Source organism: Panthera tigris, chromosome F2 (assembly GCF_018350195.1).
Source record: "Panthera tigris isolate Pti1 chromosome F2, P.tigris_Pti1_mat1.1, whole genome shotgun sequence".
Lineage (NCBI taxonomy): Eukaryota > Metazoa > Chordata > Mammalia > Carnivora > Felidae > Panthera > Panthera tigris.
This window is the reverse complement of record NC_056676.1, coordinates 78861241-78879308: the sequence shown is the minus strand read 5'-3', so window position 1 is coordinate 78879308 and position 18068 is coordinate 78861241. Positions and strand designations below refer to the sequence as shown.

Here is an 18068-nt window from a genome sequence, read left to right as displayed (position 1 = left end):
CTCGCGGTGGCGGCGGCTGTGGCGGCCCCGGCGGAGGGGGGCCCCCCCAGCCTCCCCGCCCCCCGCCTCCCCGCCGCCGCTGCTGCTGCTGCTGCTGCTGCTGCCGCCGCCGCTTACAACTTGGAGGCGGCGGCGGCGGCGGCGGAGGAGGCGGCGGCGGCCGCCGGGCGCTGCAGTGGGACGCGCGCGGCTGCGAGCCTGCGGGACATGCCCCCCGCGCCGGCTCCTTGCTGGCGGCCATGAAGAGGCAGAACGTGCGGACTCTGTCCCTCATCGTCTGCACCTTCACCTACCTGCTGGTGGGCGCCGCCGTCTTCGACGCCCTCGAGTCGGACCACGAGATGCGCGAGGAGGAGAAACTCAAAGCCGAGGAGATCCGGATCAAGGGGAAGTACAACATCAGCGCCGAGGACTACCGGCAGCTGGAGCTGGTGATCCTGCAGTCGGAGCCGCACCGCGCCGGCGTCCAGTGGAAATTCGCCGGCTCCTTCTACTTTGCCATCACGGTCATCACCACCATAGGTAAGGGCCGGGCGCGCCGCCGCCGGGCTCCCCGCGCCCCGGGAGGAGTCCGGGGAGGCGGCTGAGCGCGCGGCGCAGGGCTGGGTGCGGGGCGCCGAGGGTTAAACGCAGCCTCGTCGCCGGGGCCCCTCCCGCCGCGCCCCCTCCTCTCTCGGGAGCCCCCGCCTCTCCTGCGCCTCCGCGCCTCGCCCCTCGTGGACCCCACCCGGGGCTCCGCTCCGCGCCGCCGTCTGGGCCGGGCTTGCGAGCCCCGAGCGAGCGTGCCGGAGCCGGGAGGGCGGAGGCGCCACTTTTGCGAAGAGAGTGGAGCGCTAAGAATAATCCCGTAGCAGACACCCACCCACCCACCGCCCCGGCGCGGGCTGGGCTGCGCGGGGTTCCAAGCCTTACACTTACTACCTCTCCGGGACTTGGAGACGGCTGGCCTGGCTCCGCCGCGCGGAGAGGGACTCGGGCGGCGGGGGACCCTCGCCGGCCTCCAGCCTTCTCTGAGCCCGGAGTCCAGCTTTCCTCCCTCGGGGCTCCTCCTCGAATTCTGGAGCCCGGTCGTGCCAGGTACCCGGAGGAGAGAGAGAGTTTGCTCTCTGGTGATTGGGGTGGGGGTGGCAACCGGGTGAAGTGCTCTAAGAGGGCAGTGGAGGGTGGGGGGCAGGGCCAGGACCTGTCCTCCGGCCCCCCGCCCCCACGGGCTGTGATAGTGGGTGAGGCAGGTCTGCGGAGTCCCCAGAAACTGGGGAGGTTCAGCCCTGGTCTGGGGAAGAGAGTCCAATGGGTACACCCTGGGGACTCCTGTGGGTCCCTCTCCCAATGGTGCTAGCCAGAGAGCAAAGTCCCTAGTGGGTGCCCAGGGCAGGGCCCTGGCTGAGATCACGTGGCACTTGGAGAGCCTTGGGAACCGGAGCGGGTCGCTTCAACCCAGCGGACACGGCAGTAGGTAGGGTGGTGTCTCTGTGGTTTGCAACTTGTCCCCGCGCGGCACCCTGCCTCTGCCCAGCCATCTCCTTGGACCTGTCAGGGCCGCTGTGTTGGCTCGGGTGGCCTCTTTTCTGTGTCTGCCCAGCCCCCTGTGCCCCCTCGCCGTGAGAAGAGGTCCCCTCCTGCCCACCCTTGTCTCCTCCGTCCACCCTGACTCCTCCGGACCTCCTCCTCTAATTTCCCCCTTGGTATTTTTCTTTGTCTGGAAAGCTCTGTATGCTGAAAAAGCAGGATTTCTCAGTGCCATATGCAACAGGATGTACCAGCACAGGACGGCCTGTCTCTGCTTCTTGGTTGAGAAGACTTTGTAGAGAGTCATCTTGTTTGAAATGTTTAATTCATTGGTGCAGGTTTTTATGTCTTTGGGAGGAAAATGCTCTTCTGTTGTCTACGTAACTAGCTTTGCTCCCGCTTGGCCCGGCGGCCAAAACACAGGAAAGTCCTTCCTTCCCCACACCCCACTGTGCCTCCAGTGCCTGGAAGGGCCAGGCGGTCATTACCGTCATCTTTGTCGTTAAACTTCCAGCATGAGCTGTGGCGGTCACAGACACACATGGTGCCGATCCTGGGGTACGGGGGCCTGTTTGCTGGAGAGCCCGAGAACAAGAAATGGGCCTCTGAGAACTGACTGCTCTGGGCGGGGAGGGGAACCCGTCATCCCCTCAGCATGCCTCCGACGATCTAGCCCCTGGCAGGTGAAATCTGCTAGCACACCGCGCCCAGGAGCGAAACGCGCACCTGAAACCCATCTGGTCGCGAGAGCTGAGCTCCAGCCTCGCGGAGCAGGTTGGAGTTAAAACCAAACCCTGAGATGCTCCCATTTACCTGAAAATAGAAAGAGGCTGGTAAAGTTCTCATCAAGGCGTGTTTGTTGACCCTGGCGGGTAGCTCCGAGCACATTCTAAGGAGAAACACGCCAAGGAACGTGTGGCCAGACCGAGGGTGTTCTTTGGCCCGGCACACGGGTGGGCCTCCAGTCTGTCCAGGACCAGGGGGGCACCTGCTGGCTGTTGGTTTTCCTCACTTCTTTCGTCGAGTTTTCAACCCCAGTTTCTGGAAAGGAAGGTTGGGGCACAGACGCAAGGACAAGGAAGAAAACGTTGCCCTAACTCAGCCGCCCTGACGCTGAACTTGGAGCCCAGCGATCTGCCTTGCATCTCGAGTCTGGCCATCCTGGCAGACCACAGCGGGGTCGTGTCTCTTCTCCCGACCTCAGTTTCCCCACCTGCAGGAGGAGCCTGACACAGGACTGATCTGCCCGGTTGGACCTGAGGGCGGGCAGGCGCCCAGCTGCCTGCGGCTACCTCAGCATAGCGCAAAGCACTCACTCTGTAGGTGTGAATTCACGGTGTTTGACACGGGCTGAGCCCGTGCTGTCTGCCCTGGGAAGCTGTTTAGCCCAAGAGCTCAAATTTACAGGAAACAAAGCACCTTTCTAGTTAATTCTGTTTGTTTTCTTCTTCTTCTTCTTTTTTTAATATAAATGCAAATTAAGGTCCTCCTAGGCCTAGAACAAAAAGCAGCCCCGAGCCGGGCCCTCTGAGGCACCGTCTCCTATTGGACGGTGATATTAATGGGTCAGGTGAATCTTCACGGGTGTTCTCATTTTTAATCTAACCTTGAGCGATTTCTCGAGCGGACTTCAACTTTGAGCTCCAGCCCACGAGGCGGGCGGGAACCTCGTGGCGCTCGTGGTCCGTAAGCGAACGGCGCTTCTCGGGTTCAGTTACTAGCTCCTTCCGTGAGGTGGATTTTAAAAGCAATGCGGTTACCATTTTGCATTGGGTCCGTGGCCCCATGACAGGTTGTGAGGGGCTGGCCCGTGAACCTCGCCCAGCCCTCGGGGCGGGGGACTCGGGCCCGGGCACCGCCGACAGAGGAGGGCAGCACAGGTCCAGCGGGCCCGGAAGGGCGCGCCCAATGCCGCCCTCCACCGCTTCCGGGTGAGGTTCCTTCCTCTCTCTTTTTTGATGTTTGCGCCACCTGCCATCTGAAGCTGCCTGCGGGATGGGGTGGTGTTGACTTCCGAGAGGCCCGTGTGGAAGGTGGGAGCCCTGTATCCATGTCCCGTTGTGCTCGGCTGCTTAGCAGGATGGTGGGAAGCCTCTGCCTGGCAGGGCCAGGGCCTCACTTGAATTTCCTGCTTGGGGCAGAGGCCTAAGGGACCCCCACTCTCCCAGCAGGTCTGTAGGCTTCCTGTAGGAGGCACTGCGCCCCACAGTCAGTGCCGGTCTGACAGCAGAGGGGGCATCTCCTGGACCCTTCTGTTTTGAATCTGACGTCTGTGACCTAAGTTGTCACCACCTCTGGGATCATCAGAGAGGAAGAAACAGTGCTTAGAATTCAGATCTCCTCTGCGGGGTCCAGGAGGCCCATTTAAAAACTGGTCTGTGTAGGGGAAGGAGGGAGGGAAGGAGACACAGGTTTTCTGTTTTGGCTGCAGTTTGGAGGGGCGGTGTCTCTCTGGGCCCTTTGGGCTCCTCTGAAGCCGGGGTGGCTGCCCCGGGAGCTGAGGTGACAGGCCTGGGAGCCACGGTCTGCTGGCTGGGGGTGGGGCACACCCTGAGAGTTTTGGGGCCCCTGTGCGTTCCTTGCTCCAGGCCCCCTGCCGGCTTGAAGGCGGAGCGCCGAGGGCATCTCCCCTCCCTCATTCACGCACAGAGCCTGAGTGGAGTTTTCACAAAGTGGAAAGCGTTTTCTGTGTTTTTCTGGCACTCTTGGGTGTAGGTTTCAATACACAGTTTACACTCTTGCTGTGCGCCTGCCCCTGCCTGGTCTGCGTTGCCTCTGAGACTCTGGGGACAGTCTAGATGACAAGATAAGGCCTGGCCTTGAGGGGGGGCGAGGCGGAGCTGGAAACCCAAACGGTTGGTTGAGCTTCAGTGTGAGGCGCAGGGACAGTGAAACTCCCTTAACCCGTTCAGTGCCGCGGGTGCAGACGGCCCCGGGGGTGCGTTCCTCGGTTGGCCCTTTGCATCCTTCTGGCAGGTTCTCACCCTCCAGGGAGGCTTGGCCTTCCCCTCGGCCACTCACGGCCTCCCTGAGCTGTGCCCCTGCCCCCTGTGCCTCCCTTGGTGCCAGCGAGGTTGATATCATCTGTCCCGCCCCAGGCAGACTGTCTGTCCATCCCGCCCCCGCCCCCGCGGGCATCTTGTGAAGGATCACAGGGTGGAAACAGGCCCGGGGGGACCCAGCAGGCTGGTGCCGGAGGGAGCGTGGTGCTTTCACACAACTGCGCTCGCTTCTCCCACAAGACCGGTGGGAGCATCACCCCACCTGATGGATGGGGAAACTGAGGCATGATGAGGCAGCCCACGCGGAGGCCGAGGGCTGCGAGCTCCAACTGTGGCTTTGTCCCAGGAGCCGAGGATGGGCCTGTGGAACATTCCATCCACGTCTTCTGCTTCTCCCTTTCACTCCGCTGTTCAGGAGACCTGCTTAGCGAGGGTCAGGTGAAGGGCCGGCTCACCCAGCGCGCGGGGCCTGGACAGGAGGCGTCTCCCTGCTACTTTCCGGTGTGGCCGCTGGCGGTGTGCAGGAGGCGGGCGGGAGTGCGTGGCTGGCTCCTCCTCCCCGGGCCCCGCCTGGACCCCGCCTGGACCCCGCGGCGCTCGAGGTAGCATCGGCCCTCCAGTAAACACTGCCTGTGGGTGTCGTGGAGGAAGCCGAGAAGTGAGGTTCCTTCTGACCCTGGGTGACGTGAGAGAGATAGCTTTCCTGAAGGGCATGGGGACACCTAGCCAGGTGCTCTGAGGCGGGGGCAGGTATCAGACGGCATCCGCCGTCCCGACACCCGTCGCCGCTGCCTCCTCTTTCCCGGGTCACCTCACTAGCCAAGTCCAGGAGGGTCAGAGCAGCAGCAGGAGGCGAAGCGGCCCTCTGTGCATCTGGCCTCCACGCTCACCTGTGTCCGCGCCTCCAGTCGCCGGTCCATCCCCGGGTCCCCCAGGCGTCTTGCGTTCGCACCGCCCCCCATCCCCTTGCGCTCCCTCCCAGGGTGCTCCAGGCACCTGTTTGTTTGTGTTGTGTATCCGTGCGTGATTGCAACCAGCCTTCTCTACAGCCACTCACTCCCCCTCTCACTCGTTCGCTCGTTGACTCCTCTGAACGGTCACTCAGCCCTCCATGTACCGTGTTCACTCCTCCAGCGCTGGGGTTTTACCCGTCTCCGTCCCTGTGCTGGGCGGGAGTGCCCAGGGCCCCGGGTAGCCTCTCAGTAAGTGCTGATGCCCCGATGTGGGGGGACCCGAGGTGTCCCAGCCACATCACCTTCCTGAAAAGCGGTCGGCCAATCCCAGGCACTTTTGCTTTTTAGAAATGTTGACCGAAGTACGACTATCACACAGAAAAGCGCGTGTAAGCAGAAGTATATCGTTCAGTGGTTCCTGTGACCAAACCACACCCTTGTAGGCCCCACTCAAATCAAGAAACATTGTTACCGGCACCCCAGAACCTCCCTCCGCTGGTCAGCTTCTTGAATGCCCCTACTGACAGGGAGCTCATTCCCTTGCATGCAAGGTGGTAGGGTGTGTTTATATGCACGATGCAGGTATTGTGTGAGGTTCTGATCTGGTGGGGCCACCATGTGGAAAAGCGGTGTGTGTGTTGGGGGGTCATTCTTTCAAAGGGGTGGCCAGTCTCTGTGGTGGTCACCTAAAGAGGGGACAGAAGGTCTGCATTTAGAAGTTGGAGACGGGGGGGGGGGCTCAGGTGCAGAAGAGAAGAGGGAGGGACTCAGCACCTGGATGTGTGGTGCCACCGCCGTAGGGGGGTGTGCTTGGGTAGTCCAGGGTGCGGCTGGCCCTGGAGCCAGGACGGGCAGGCCGCCAGCCCAGGGGGCCTGCCCCTGTGAGTTAGGGCACGGAGCAATGCTACTCTTGGTTTACACCAGCCTTGCCGGAGCACCAGGAAAACACCGTGGGAAACAAGTGTCCTGGACTCAGCAGAGCCCCAGGAATTTGGCCGCAAGGACCCAGGCGGGCTGGGCTGACAAAGGAGGGGCAGGCAGTCTGCGCCGTTAAGGGAGTCCCGCGGGCAGAGGAATTCTGGGATATGAGCATTGCAGTGAGGGTCTCCTCCCCCAGTGGAGCAGCCGCCTCCCTGCCAGCCTTGGGGAAGGGGGTTCTGGGGTTCATTTCACCAAGGGATTTTGTTTGAGGGCTCCTTTTCCCGCCCATCCCGACTCTGGGATCTCTGCCTGTGCAATAGCTAAGGGCGCCCAAGCTGTAGCTTGCGGTTCTCCAAAGGAAGGAGTGAGCGGAGCTCGGCTTGCCCCCTGTCCTGGAACCGACTTTAGGAAATTGGACATAGTCCTAGGCCCCCGAGTTTCTTCCAGTCGTACCTCCCTAAGCCTGGTTCTTCTCCGAGCAATTTCGGTCTGCGTGTGTGCTCTCCGAGTGCAGAATACCCCCTCCCCTCGTCTAGGTGCTGGGCTTCTGTTCATGCCCCCCCGGCTTGGTAAGCCAGCTTTTCTGGGCAGCCCCTCCCTGCGCTGACGTGTCTCGAGCTTCTAGTTCACGCAGACTTCTTTCGTCTGCTCCTGAGCAGCGGTTTCTCCGTCTCGCGTTGGTGTGAACCCAAGTACAGTCCCTGACGTGGATCTCCGAGGAAGAGAGTGGGATCGTGTGCTGTGGACCCAGAGAAGAGGGGATGGTTGACAGAAGAATTCGCGGTGGCAGGGGAAGGGGAGGAAATTCAGGAGTGGCCAGGAGTGTGTTGGGCCCGCGGCTCAGGGCGCTGTGAACAGCTGCATCCTGGCCGTGGCCGCGTCCCCACCCCACCTGCTCCCGCCTGGGCTTTTGGGGTCAGCCAGGCCTTGAGCAATGACAAAACCTGCCTGGGGAACAGCCACTCGCAGGGGTGCTAGCTGAGTGGGGTGGGCGAGCCCTGCCCGGTCCTCACCCTCATCACGTGCCCAGCCTTAGAAGGAGCCAGTGGGTGGCCCCGGGTGAAGCGTGGGGTCAGCCTAGAGGAGGCGGCCCTGTGGCCATGGTGCGGTGGTCGCGACGGGGACAGCTTTGGTGCGGCGGGGGATGCTGGGCCAGGTGTCCAGGGAGTGGGGGAGGTAGACCTGAGCCCTGCCCGTGGCCTCGGCCTTCCCGTCCAGGGGAAGCCACGTGCCTCCTCGGACTCGGCACAGAGGGGCTCGGGGAACAGGCGGAGCCCGGGGGCCTGTAGCCCCAGGCAGGACTGCCCCGTGTCTGTCTGTCCCGGACGCCCAATCCCAGCTGTGACCCACCAGCCTCGCTTCCTTGTCTGTGAGATGGGGACCTAGAGCTTTGCGTGTGTGGCCGTGAACATTGAGCGCACGTCTGTGAAAGGCGTCCTCGGAGGCACCTGGGGCTTTTGGTTGTGATGATGACGGTCAGGCGGACGCCGGACTCCTGTGTGCGACGTGGGGGACTGGTCACGTGCCGCTACACCGCCCGCCCTCTTGAGGGTCGTCTGGTCTGCACTGCGACTTGTGGGGCCCGTGGCCCGGACCCTCGTGAGGGGCTCCCGCCAGCTGCAGAAGGAGGCTCTCAGGACGGGACGCCGGGCCCGGGTCTTTTGGGGCCACCGCGTACAAGCCCAGGTGCTCGATTTCCCCAGACGGTTCCCGCCGAGAAGATGAGGCTTCGGGGATGCCTGCCGCCATGACCCCCTTTGTGAAGGTGACACCCTGCCAGGCCCCCCAGCACCCCGTTCCCCATAGGGCCAGAGGCAGAGCCTCGGGCCAAAGCCCCAGCCGGTCCAGTGCCTGCCCGGGTCACAGTTCGTGCCGGCTTCCCTGGTCCAGCTGTGCCCTGCCCCTCCCCCGCTGTCCTTTCCCCGCCTGGGCCGGGGATGCGTGGCTGTGCCCCCGGCCTGCTGTACCTCGCCGTCCTGGGGCGCCTCTCACCCGGTGCCCTAGTTTTGTGTCTGTGCCACAGCATCCCCTGCACCGGAGGCCCCAGGGCAGGGCTGGGCTCGGGCTCCCCGGACGGTGCTCAGGGCAGGCCCCCTAGACACCAAGTGCCACCTCTGGCCCCCAGAGGCAGGAGGACTTCGGGCTGGCTGCTTCAGGGGGCCATCTTCCCGCGTGGTTGTGCCTTGGGGCCCCGGGCGCGTGCCCGATGGAGGAGGCCCCTTTGGAACTCGAGCTGTTGGTTATAATGGGAGATGGCAGGTTAGGGGCCCGTCGTGCCAAATGGGGACCTTCCCGCTCCTGCGGCTTCAATGTGTGACGTTGGTCCCCAACCCACCACTGGTGACAGACCCATGTGAGTTAGTTGGGTGCCTGGCGGGAAGGGACACCCATCTGCGACACGGCCTTTGGCTTCACCGGCTGTGCCGGGTGTGTGGGGGGCACCCCGTTGGGGAAGGTGACAGGCCTCCCAGCAAGCATCATGAGGCCTTTGCCCGGGCCGAGGGCCACGGGGGTTCATATACGTGGCCGCTGCACCCCTGGCGCTGCCCCCCCCCCCGGCCTCCTATCCTGGGGCCCCTCCTCTCCCTGCTTCCCTTCCTCCCTCTACCTCCCTCACACACGGCCCGGACTACCGCTTACCTGGCAGTTCCCACCGGAGACCTCGCACGCGCTGTTCCCTCCACCCAGCCTGGGCGCAAGATGCAGAGAAGGCGTTTGTTGACTGACTGTCAGCCAGAGGGTCAGGGGCCGGGAGCGTGAGCGTGTGATGTGTGTCTCCGGGTCCTGTCGACCGTTCCCTGGGGGTGCGGAGCAGGCACGTAGCTGGGACGCTGTGGGTTTCAGGGGTGGCTGCGGTCTTCCGGGGATGAGGGGCAGAGCCTGGGGGGCCGTCCACCCCCGGAGGCGGTCTGGGCTGTGCACTCACGCCCCGGGCCCCCGCCACCGTTCGTGCCCACGCACCTCCACCGCGGCTGCCCCTGCCCGCCGCTTGGAGCCCAGGAGGAGCTCGGTGAGGTGACTCTGCCCGGCGACTCGGGGCCTTGGTTGGGGGCTTGTGTGGTGCCTGCCGGCAGGGTTCCCACCTCTGCGGGCAAGAGACCGTGATTTCTTCCGAGCCACGGCGAGGATGCTGGTGTGAGCGCAGCAGAGAGCACGGGACCGCGTGGAGGGACCGCGCGGAGGGCCCCGGCCCGGGCCTGGGGTGTGCTGGGTTCTAATCCTCCCTGGTGACCTCAGGCTGGGGCAGCGGTCTCCCCGGGGCCCACCCCTGACTTCGGGGCGGGATGCGTCTGCGCAGTGGGGGTCATCCTGTGCGCGGCAGGACGTTGGGCAGCATCCCTGCCCTCCACTGACTTGTTGCCAGCAGCACCCCCTGAGTTGTGACACACAGAAACGTCCCCAGACATCGCCACGTGTCCCCTGAAGTGCAGAATGGCCCCTGGCCTGGTGACTTCTCTTCCCTGAAGCTCTTCCGCGGAACTGGAGAATAAGCCACCTTCTGGGCCACGGCAGGTGGGGGCCACGCCGGGAGAGGCAGCCCAGTGGTGGGGTTTCTCAGGGGAGGTGACATCCGCGTCAGGATGTGGACGGGCAGGGGAGCTCAGGTGGGGCTGAGGTGAGCCTGCTTACAGAGGGTTCAGGTGAGCCACTTTGGGAGGTCTCCGGGGGGCCACTTTAGGGAGTCTCGGGGGGACCATTTTAGGGGGCCTCGGGAGGGCCACTTTGGGGGGTATCGGGGGGGCACTTTAGGGGGCCTCGGGGGTAGCCACTTCAGAGGGTCTCGAGGGGAGCCACTTTAGGGGGTCTTGGGGGGGCCACTTTAGGGGTTCTTGGGTCCACTTTAGGGGGTCTCGGGGGGGCCACTTTGGGGGGCCTCGGGGGGGCCACTTTAGGGGGTCTCGGGGGGGGGGCCACGCAGGTGGGCAGGGTAAGCTCACTGGTGCTGGGAGGACCGCAGGTGGACCCTCGGCTTCCACCCCTTAAGCAGACACCCCGAGCACGCTGTGTTGGGGGAGCGTGGCCTCGGCTCCAGCCCTGCCCTGAGGCCCTGGGAATGGAGACAGCTCTGGGCTCCATGGTCTGCCAGGTGGTGTTGGGGCCTTTGTGTCTCTTGGAGTAAGTGTGAAAACGGGTGCTGGTGGTACAGGGCTGGCCTGGGCTTCAAGCCACGTATCTTGTCTGGGCCCCAGGAAAGGGCCAGGCCCCGGGATGCTGGGAGCGACTGGGGAGATGTCCCTGCCGGGTCTGGTTGTCATGAGGGGCCTCCCAGCGTGAGCGCCATTTCTGGGAGATAAACCCAGAGCGCTGGGGAACACTGGCGGTTGGCAGAATGGGTCTGTCACCTGTTAGGGACAGTGCTCAGGCCAGAGGGACCCAGGCACCGGCAGAGTGAATGCTGGTGTGTGCTCACATCACTGAGCAGAGAATGCAATGGCAGAGAACATTTTATAAAGAGGGGAGAAAAGCCCCCACAACTCCCCTGTGGTTCTGTGGTCGTATCTGAAAATGACTTTAGCTTTTCTTGTTCACATGCTCATCATTTTGCCCACAGTTGTGTACTGTTTTTATCACTTCGTCAGAATGAGTGTGTTAGAGATTATGTTCAGCTGCCTGTAGCTGAAAACCCTTTCGGTGGTGCCTCGACCAAAAGCAGTTTCCTGTCTCTCTGTTTTGGAGTCTGGGATGAGCAGGTGGGCTTGCAGGCACTCCAGGATGCCTTCAGAGACTCTGGCTCCTGCTGTCATTCTCTTCTGCCATCTTGGTGTGGCTTTTGGCCTAAAGCCGGTGCCTCAGGGCTCCAAGATGGCTGCATCAGCACCGGCATCACCTCCGGCATCCTCCTGGCAGCGAGAAGCAGAAGAACAAAAGAGAAAGGCGTGTGCCAGCTGGGCTTGCTCCTATGTGAAGAGCTTTTCCGGATGGCCCACCCACGGCCAGGACTGTGTCTCATGACCAACCCTAGCTGCGAGGGAGCTTGGAAAATGAGGTGTGCTGTTTCTCAGACCTAACTGGGGTTCTGATGGTGAGGAAGGAGCGGAGCTAGGTGTTGGTAGGCACCCATAGTGTCTGTAGGGGACGCCTAGCAGTTCAGAGCCCTTTTGTTTCTAAGTTTGCGTCCAGCACTGCCTTGTGTTTCTGCCGTCTTAAGGGAGATTTGTTTTCACGGCTCTAACTCCAGTAACAGAATGTCTTGTCATCTCTTGACTCCTCTATTCATGGCAATTTAACGTACCTTTTTTTATTTTCATTTTTTTGCCAACTCTAGGCAGCGCTTTCGTGAACATCTGTGTGCGTGTGTAGCTTGGGTTGCGTTCTTCCCTAAGGGTTTTGGGTGACGGTGGGATTCCCAGGCCAGAGGGCGTGAGGGCACCGGGGATGGCGGGTAGTGTTCCCACCAACCACACAGGAGGGTGTGGGTCTCCTGGTGCCGCCGCGGCTTCGGCAGCTCTCGGCAGTGGGGAAGACGTTTTTGAGGTCCTCGCCATCTCAGAACATTTTCTTAGCAATCTTTGTGTGGCCGGGACCCGGTCGTGCCGCGTCGGAAGGCTGGTGTCCCCAGGTGCAAAAAATCCACCGTCATCTCGGACACAGCTGGTCCAAGGGACTCCGTGGGTGCAGTTGTGGACCTGGGGCCCTTGCCCTTCTGAACACCGTGGAGCCAGGCCTGGGAAGGGGAGCCCCTGGGCCCTGGTCTAGCTCCGGGGATGGGAAGTTTCGCCGGGTCCCTCTGGTCCTGCCGGTTGGCTTGGTCACTGGAACACCGAGCTGAGAAGCAGCCCCGGTGGGAAGAGTGCCCTCTGCGATGGATTAGTCGTGTCTGCCTTGGGGATAGAGTGGACAACGGTGGCGTGCGTCCTCGTCCACCCTGCACCAGTGAAAGGGAGAACTGCGGAGGTGGAAGGCTTTTCCATCGCTGTGCCTAGAGTACCGGCACCCCATAGGTATTGCTTGTCCCTGGGCGGGGGGTGGGGGGGTTCCCGTTCTCTACCACCTTTGTAACCCTGTGAACTAGGTGGGGTCAAAGATTAGCCCTGTTATGTTGAGGCTCAGAGAGATCCAGTGACTTGCCCGAGGTCACACAGTGACAAAGGCAGATGTGGCATCAGTGTTGAAACAAACAAAAGAGACAGAAGATCTCTCGGCGGCTTGTTTTAGTCATGCCGACCAGAGCTTCCCGGGGCAAGGTTAACCTCCCTTCTCTCGCCACAACAACGGAGTGATCATTCGTGATTTCTCCATGGGGTTCTGGTTCCTGACACTCCATCTCAGCGAGTTGCATCCTGTCAGCAACCCTATCGGACGGATACTTTCGTGTATTCCCATTTTAAGCTGACGTGGTAGACCAGAGAGGTTACGCAGTTTGCCCAAGGTCACGCAGCTAAAGAGCGGCCACGCCAGGAGTTATGCCCGGGCAGTCTGACCTCAGAGTCTGTGCTTGTAGCTATCGCGTTACATACTGCTTCTTTCGACCTTCTGTATCAGCTAGCTAGCGACGTGTAACAAATCACCCGCAAATGTGCAGGCGTAAAACAACAACCATTTATTACTGCTTGCAGCCTGTGGCTCAGCTGGGCTCGGCTGCCCCAGATGGCTCAGCCGGGCGCCTTTTCTCACTGCTGGTCTTCAGGCTGACAGACGGCTCTGTGCTAAGCCATTGTGTGTTTTCCTTCAGTGGTGGCAAGGGATCAGCAGGCAGGGAAGGTGAGTGAGGTCCCTTATGCCATGACCCTACACTTTTGCTGTCATTCCGTCCACATACCATTGGCTGAAGCCAGTCACATGATCAAAGCCAGCGTCCATGGGCAGGACATCTGCCTCCCCACGATGAGGCCAGGTTGCCGGTGCTGTCTGCTCCTTCTGCTGGCTGACCCAGAGCTCGTCCACGCCCCTCGCCATGCCCCTCGCTGCTCCCTGTACTCAGCTGCCGGGCACAGTGGAGCGAGCACGGCTTTGGACTATGATCTGGGTTCAAATGCTCCCCACCCCTCTGTAAGGCAGACAGGGAGCCATCTCTCTGCATTCGGCAGCCCCACTCCACGATGAAGTGCCACAGACCCAGGGCTGGAGCACCAGAAGCTTGATTTCTCCCAGCTCTACAGAACAGAAGTCTGAGGTCAAGGTGTCTGGTCGTCCCCCAGTGTGTCTGTGTCCTAATCTCTTCTTATAAGAATACCTGTCACCTTGGAGCAGGGCCCCGTGCCTGACCTCGGTTTACGTTGATCACGTCTGTGAAGACCCGTCTCCAAATACAGTCCCATTCTGAGGTCTTGTGGGTCAGGACTTCAGCATATGGATTTTGGGGAACGCAGCTCAGCCTGTGATATCCTCCTGGGGCTGAGCATTAAGTGTGAAAGGGGACCCGAAAGCTCCTGGCGCAGGATGCGCGTGGAGAGGCTGTTCCACGCATGCTGGTTCTCCTCTGTGTCACCCGTAGGAAGACGAGCCTGTCTCATTATGGTCAAGGGGAGTTTATATTTTATTGCCCCGATGTGTCCCATGTTTTTTTGTTATTCTCAAAATCTAGTTCTGTGTTGGGTGGAAAGGCCGCGGTGGCGGAGTGGACCCAGCGTCCGATGTGTCCTCGGGAGACCGAGCTCCCATCCCTGCCCCCTCCCCATGCTGGCAGGGGGTGGCGGGGAAGCCCCCTCACTGGTCTCAGCCTCAGTGTCCCCACTCGCAGACTGGGAGTGATCCTGCCTCCTTCGGCATGTCTGCGGGTTCGGATACACGAAGTCTAACGTGCTGCTTCTAAACGTGTCTGTAACTGGATTTTTAAACAGGTGACATGTAGTATTTCTGTAAGTTACACACACACACACACACACACTGTCTAATGTTAGGTTTTTGGTGTGGTTATCTTATTATGGTTCTATAGAATACACGAGTCCTTCTCTTTTGGAGATAGATACCAAAACACTTAGAGATAAAATGCAGCCTCTGGCACTTGTTTCAAAATAATCTGAATTGCCGGGAATTACCAGCCTCAAAATAATCTGAATTGGGTGGAGCGACCACGAGCTATTCATTATTTGTATGCGGGAGACTGTTACACGGTTTTCTTACCTTAGTATATATTTGAAAATTTGCATCGTGAAACTGAAACCATTTGAACAGAACGCGGAGCGGAAGCGGCCGCCTCTGTGCGGTCGGGTCCCCGGGACGGGGCAGCGGCCGGCAGCTGGCCGTGCGCAGGGGGACGGAGCACTTCCTCGGTTGCCCCCCCAGGCTCTGGCCTGCTCACAAGCTTCCTTTGGCCCTTATGTTGCTTGAAAATATTTGGAATTAGTTGAGGACACGTATTGATCTTTCAAATGAACCAGTTCTTGGTTTTGTTTATTAGTCATGCCGTCTGTCTTGCTGACTTTTGCAGTGGTATTTATCAAATGCCTCTTTTACGTGCCTTAGGTTTGTTCTTCCTTCTTCACCTTCAAGCACCGAGAGATGCCAGGCTTTATGTTTTTTAAATGCAGGCATTAACGGCTACGCTTGTTCCTCTGTGTACCACCATGGCTGCATCCCGCAGGTCTGTTATCATCACTTATTTGTAAACAATTCACTGCTGGGCATATTTTTTTCTCTAATCCAAGAATTATTTGAAGTGTTCTGTTTTAAATTTACACGCACACGTGCACGCACGCACTGTTGTCAGCATCGTGATTACGAACGTGATCTTTGCGGCCAGGCTGCCTGGCTGTTGTCCTGTCTTGGCCATTTACTAGCTGTGACCTTCAGTGTATAATGCAACCTCTCTGTGCTTTGGCTTTTGCCATCTACAAAATGGGGGTAATAATAGCAATGAAAATAACAAGAGCCCTCAAGGTTGTCAAGAAGACTGAGTTAGCTGTTGCATTCCAAACTTTTGAAGGCGCTAACGGCTGTGGAGTGCTCTCTGTCTGGAAGTTCATGTCTGAAGTACATACGGCTTCTACATTTCAAGATTTTTGGGCTTTTTCCTTGTAGTTCAAGGATCACTTTTTTTTTCAACTTTTTAAATTTATTTTTGAGAGACAGAGACAGAGCATGAGTGGGGGAGGGACAGAGAGGGAGGGAGACACAGAATCCAAAGCAGGCTCCAGGCTCCAAGCTGTCAGCACAGAGACCGACATGGGGCTCGAACTCACGGACCGCGAGATCGTGACCTGAGTCGAAGTTGGATGCTCAACCGACTGAGCCACCCAGGCGCCCCCCCAAAAATTTATTTTTAATGTTTATTTTTGAGAGAGCGAGACAGAGAGTGAAAGAGAGAAAGAGAGAAGGAGCACTAGTGGGGGAGGGGCAGAGAGAGGGAGACACAGAATCCAAAGCAGGCTCCAGGCTCTGGGCTCCGAGCTGTCAGCACAGAGCCCGACGCGGGGCTCAAACTCACAAACTGTGAGATCATGCCCTGAGCCGAAGTCGGATGCTTAACCGACTGAGCCACCCAGACGCCCCAAGGATCACTTTTTATAAAGTTCCAAGGATGCTGGAAAAGAACATCTATCTCTCCGCTGTGCCTACATTTCTACATACACCTGTAAAATCAGACTGGTTTATTACGTTATTCGACTCCTTTTCAAGGGTGGAAAACCAGCGAATGCTGGCTAACTCAGCCCGCGCGCACGTGGGGTTCGGCACACAGAGTGTCTTAAATGATCACTGTTTGGTTGCCTTTCATGCCCGTAGCGGAACCTGCGCTCATTCCCGCTGCCCACGGCCCCCATGGCGGTCACGTCAGGTGCCCACGCCGCTCGCTTCCGCTGCCGGGCCCCGGAGACATCCCGTCCCACGCCCGGTCTGTGGTCGTGTGAGGATCGTCATTCTTACTGAGGCCCGATGAATTTCCGAGGGACGTCTGTTAGTGCCTCCTTCAGCACTTTGCCACTGGGATTTGCCAGTGTATTTCTGGCAAATTGTATTTCTGTATCTCTGGCGATTTTTAGTTTCGTGTATTTTGAAGCCACGCGGTTGGATGTATAAAGTTGTGTTCTCTCTCCCTGGTGGAGAAGCTTTACAAAGCAAGCTTCTTTATGGTTTTTGATACCTTTATTTATTTATTTAAAGTTTATTTGTTTTTGAGAGAGACACAGTGTGAGCGGGGGAGGGGCAGAGAGAGAGGGAGAATTTCAAGCAGGTTCTGTGCTGTCAGCGTAGAGGCGGATGTGGGGCTCGAACTCATGAACGCTGGGATCATGACCTGAGCCAAAATCAAGGGTCAGATGCTTAAACCGCTGAGCCCCCCCAGGTGCCCTTGTTTTTGATACTTTTAGCTGTAAATTCTTTCTTGTCCTGAGATTATGTCTGTGTCTGATTTCTTCTGTGAGCACCTGTTATATAGATGTTCGTGTTTTTAGCTTCTATTTTACCCTTTTTCATCAGGAAGGTTGTGACATGGCTTATAACAAAAGGTGTAAAAGTAAGGTATAGAACCAGGTCAAAAATCGTGTGTGTGTGTGTGTGTGTGTGTGTGTGTGTGTGTGTGTGTGTGTGAGAGAGAGAGAGAGAGAGAGAGAGAGAGAGAGAGAGAGAGAGATTGATTCATACATATTAACCTTCACAACGGCTTTGAGACAAGTTGATGTGTATTTGGAGCTTCCTAGGAGGCAGGACAAAAAGAGAACATCACACATTGGGCTCAGAGTTGCAGAGTGTGTTCTCCTGTGGTCGGAGAGGGCTGGCCGAGTAAGGTGCCTGTGTCAGGAACAGCGATGGGGACCAGGCTGAGGTGTGGCTGGCCTGGAGGCAGCCAGAGGACGCGGATTCCCCAGGGAAGTGTGAGTGGACCGTCCAGGGGGTGAAGGTGCAGGTCTCCGGGGTGTGCTCCCCAGGGCCATCGGTGCCCAGGCTCCTTGGATTCTCCCACTCTGTCTTCCTGAGTGCTGCCATTTGGACCTGTGCTGGCTGCATTTCTGTTCCAAGAGGGAGAGGACGGGGCAGAGGTCAGCAGGGTTATGCCAGCCAACACCACCCTCTGGACACACTGCCCTGGGAGCCCGGGGCAGCTTCTGCTCCTACCTCGTTGGCCGGGGGCGGGTCTCACGGCCCCACTTAGCGCGGGGGGCGTGGCTGCGTGCCCCGTCTCACACTTGCCTCCAGGCCCCGGGGACACAGAGCCCCGACCCCTGGACACCCTGACCACCCGTTCATTCACCCTGCAGACTCTGCTCATGCTCTCCCCGTGGCAGGGACAGCCCTCTGAGCCCTCAGCCGCGGTCAGCCACTACGCGTGCCGACGGGCGACCGGGCGCCTTGCAGGCAGTCCCGTGGACAGATCTGTCTTCCCTGTCTGGGCTTTCTCCCCCCGTCTAGGGAGCGATCCTGATCCTGCAGACGGGGTTGGCTCTGAGGCCTCCTGCTGCTGAAGGCAAGGGCCAGGGTGTCTCCAGAATCCCTCGTGGAGGAATCAGCCCAGAAGATGGCACTGAAATGGGAAACACTTACACGGAGGGGCACCCCAGAGGGCGGTGAGCATGGCTGTAGGGGTGTATAGGAGGGGGCTGCCTGGTTTCCAGACATCTGCTCTCCTCCTCTAGGCAGGGGACTCTGGCCCTGGCAGGACGTCGTTCTCTGCTTCTTAAGCGTTTCCTCCTGGGCCCAGCAGCGGCCTCCCAAGAGGGGGTGCTAAGTGTGTCGGTACCCGGGCGGGGGCGGGGGGGGGGCCTTGGCCATCAGCCAGCACCTTGCTCTCGTGTGCTTTACCAGAGTC

The 18068-nt window shown here is 59.6% G+C and overlaps 1 protein-coding gene across 1 annotated transcript in view; it reads left to right on the top strand.

The window, feature by feature from the left end:
• The first annotated feature begins 239 nt into the window (after window positions 1-239).
• The window catches only part of KCNK9 (potassium two pore domain channel subfamily K member 9), a 77340-nt gene continuing 59511 nt past the window's right edge, over window positions 240-18068 (top strand). Inside the window, exon 1 of the mRNA XM_042973084.1 lies at window positions 240-522. Coding sequence (XP_042829018.1) covers window positions 240-522 — 283 coding nt within the window. The remainder of the gene's footprint in view (window positions 523-18068) is intronic.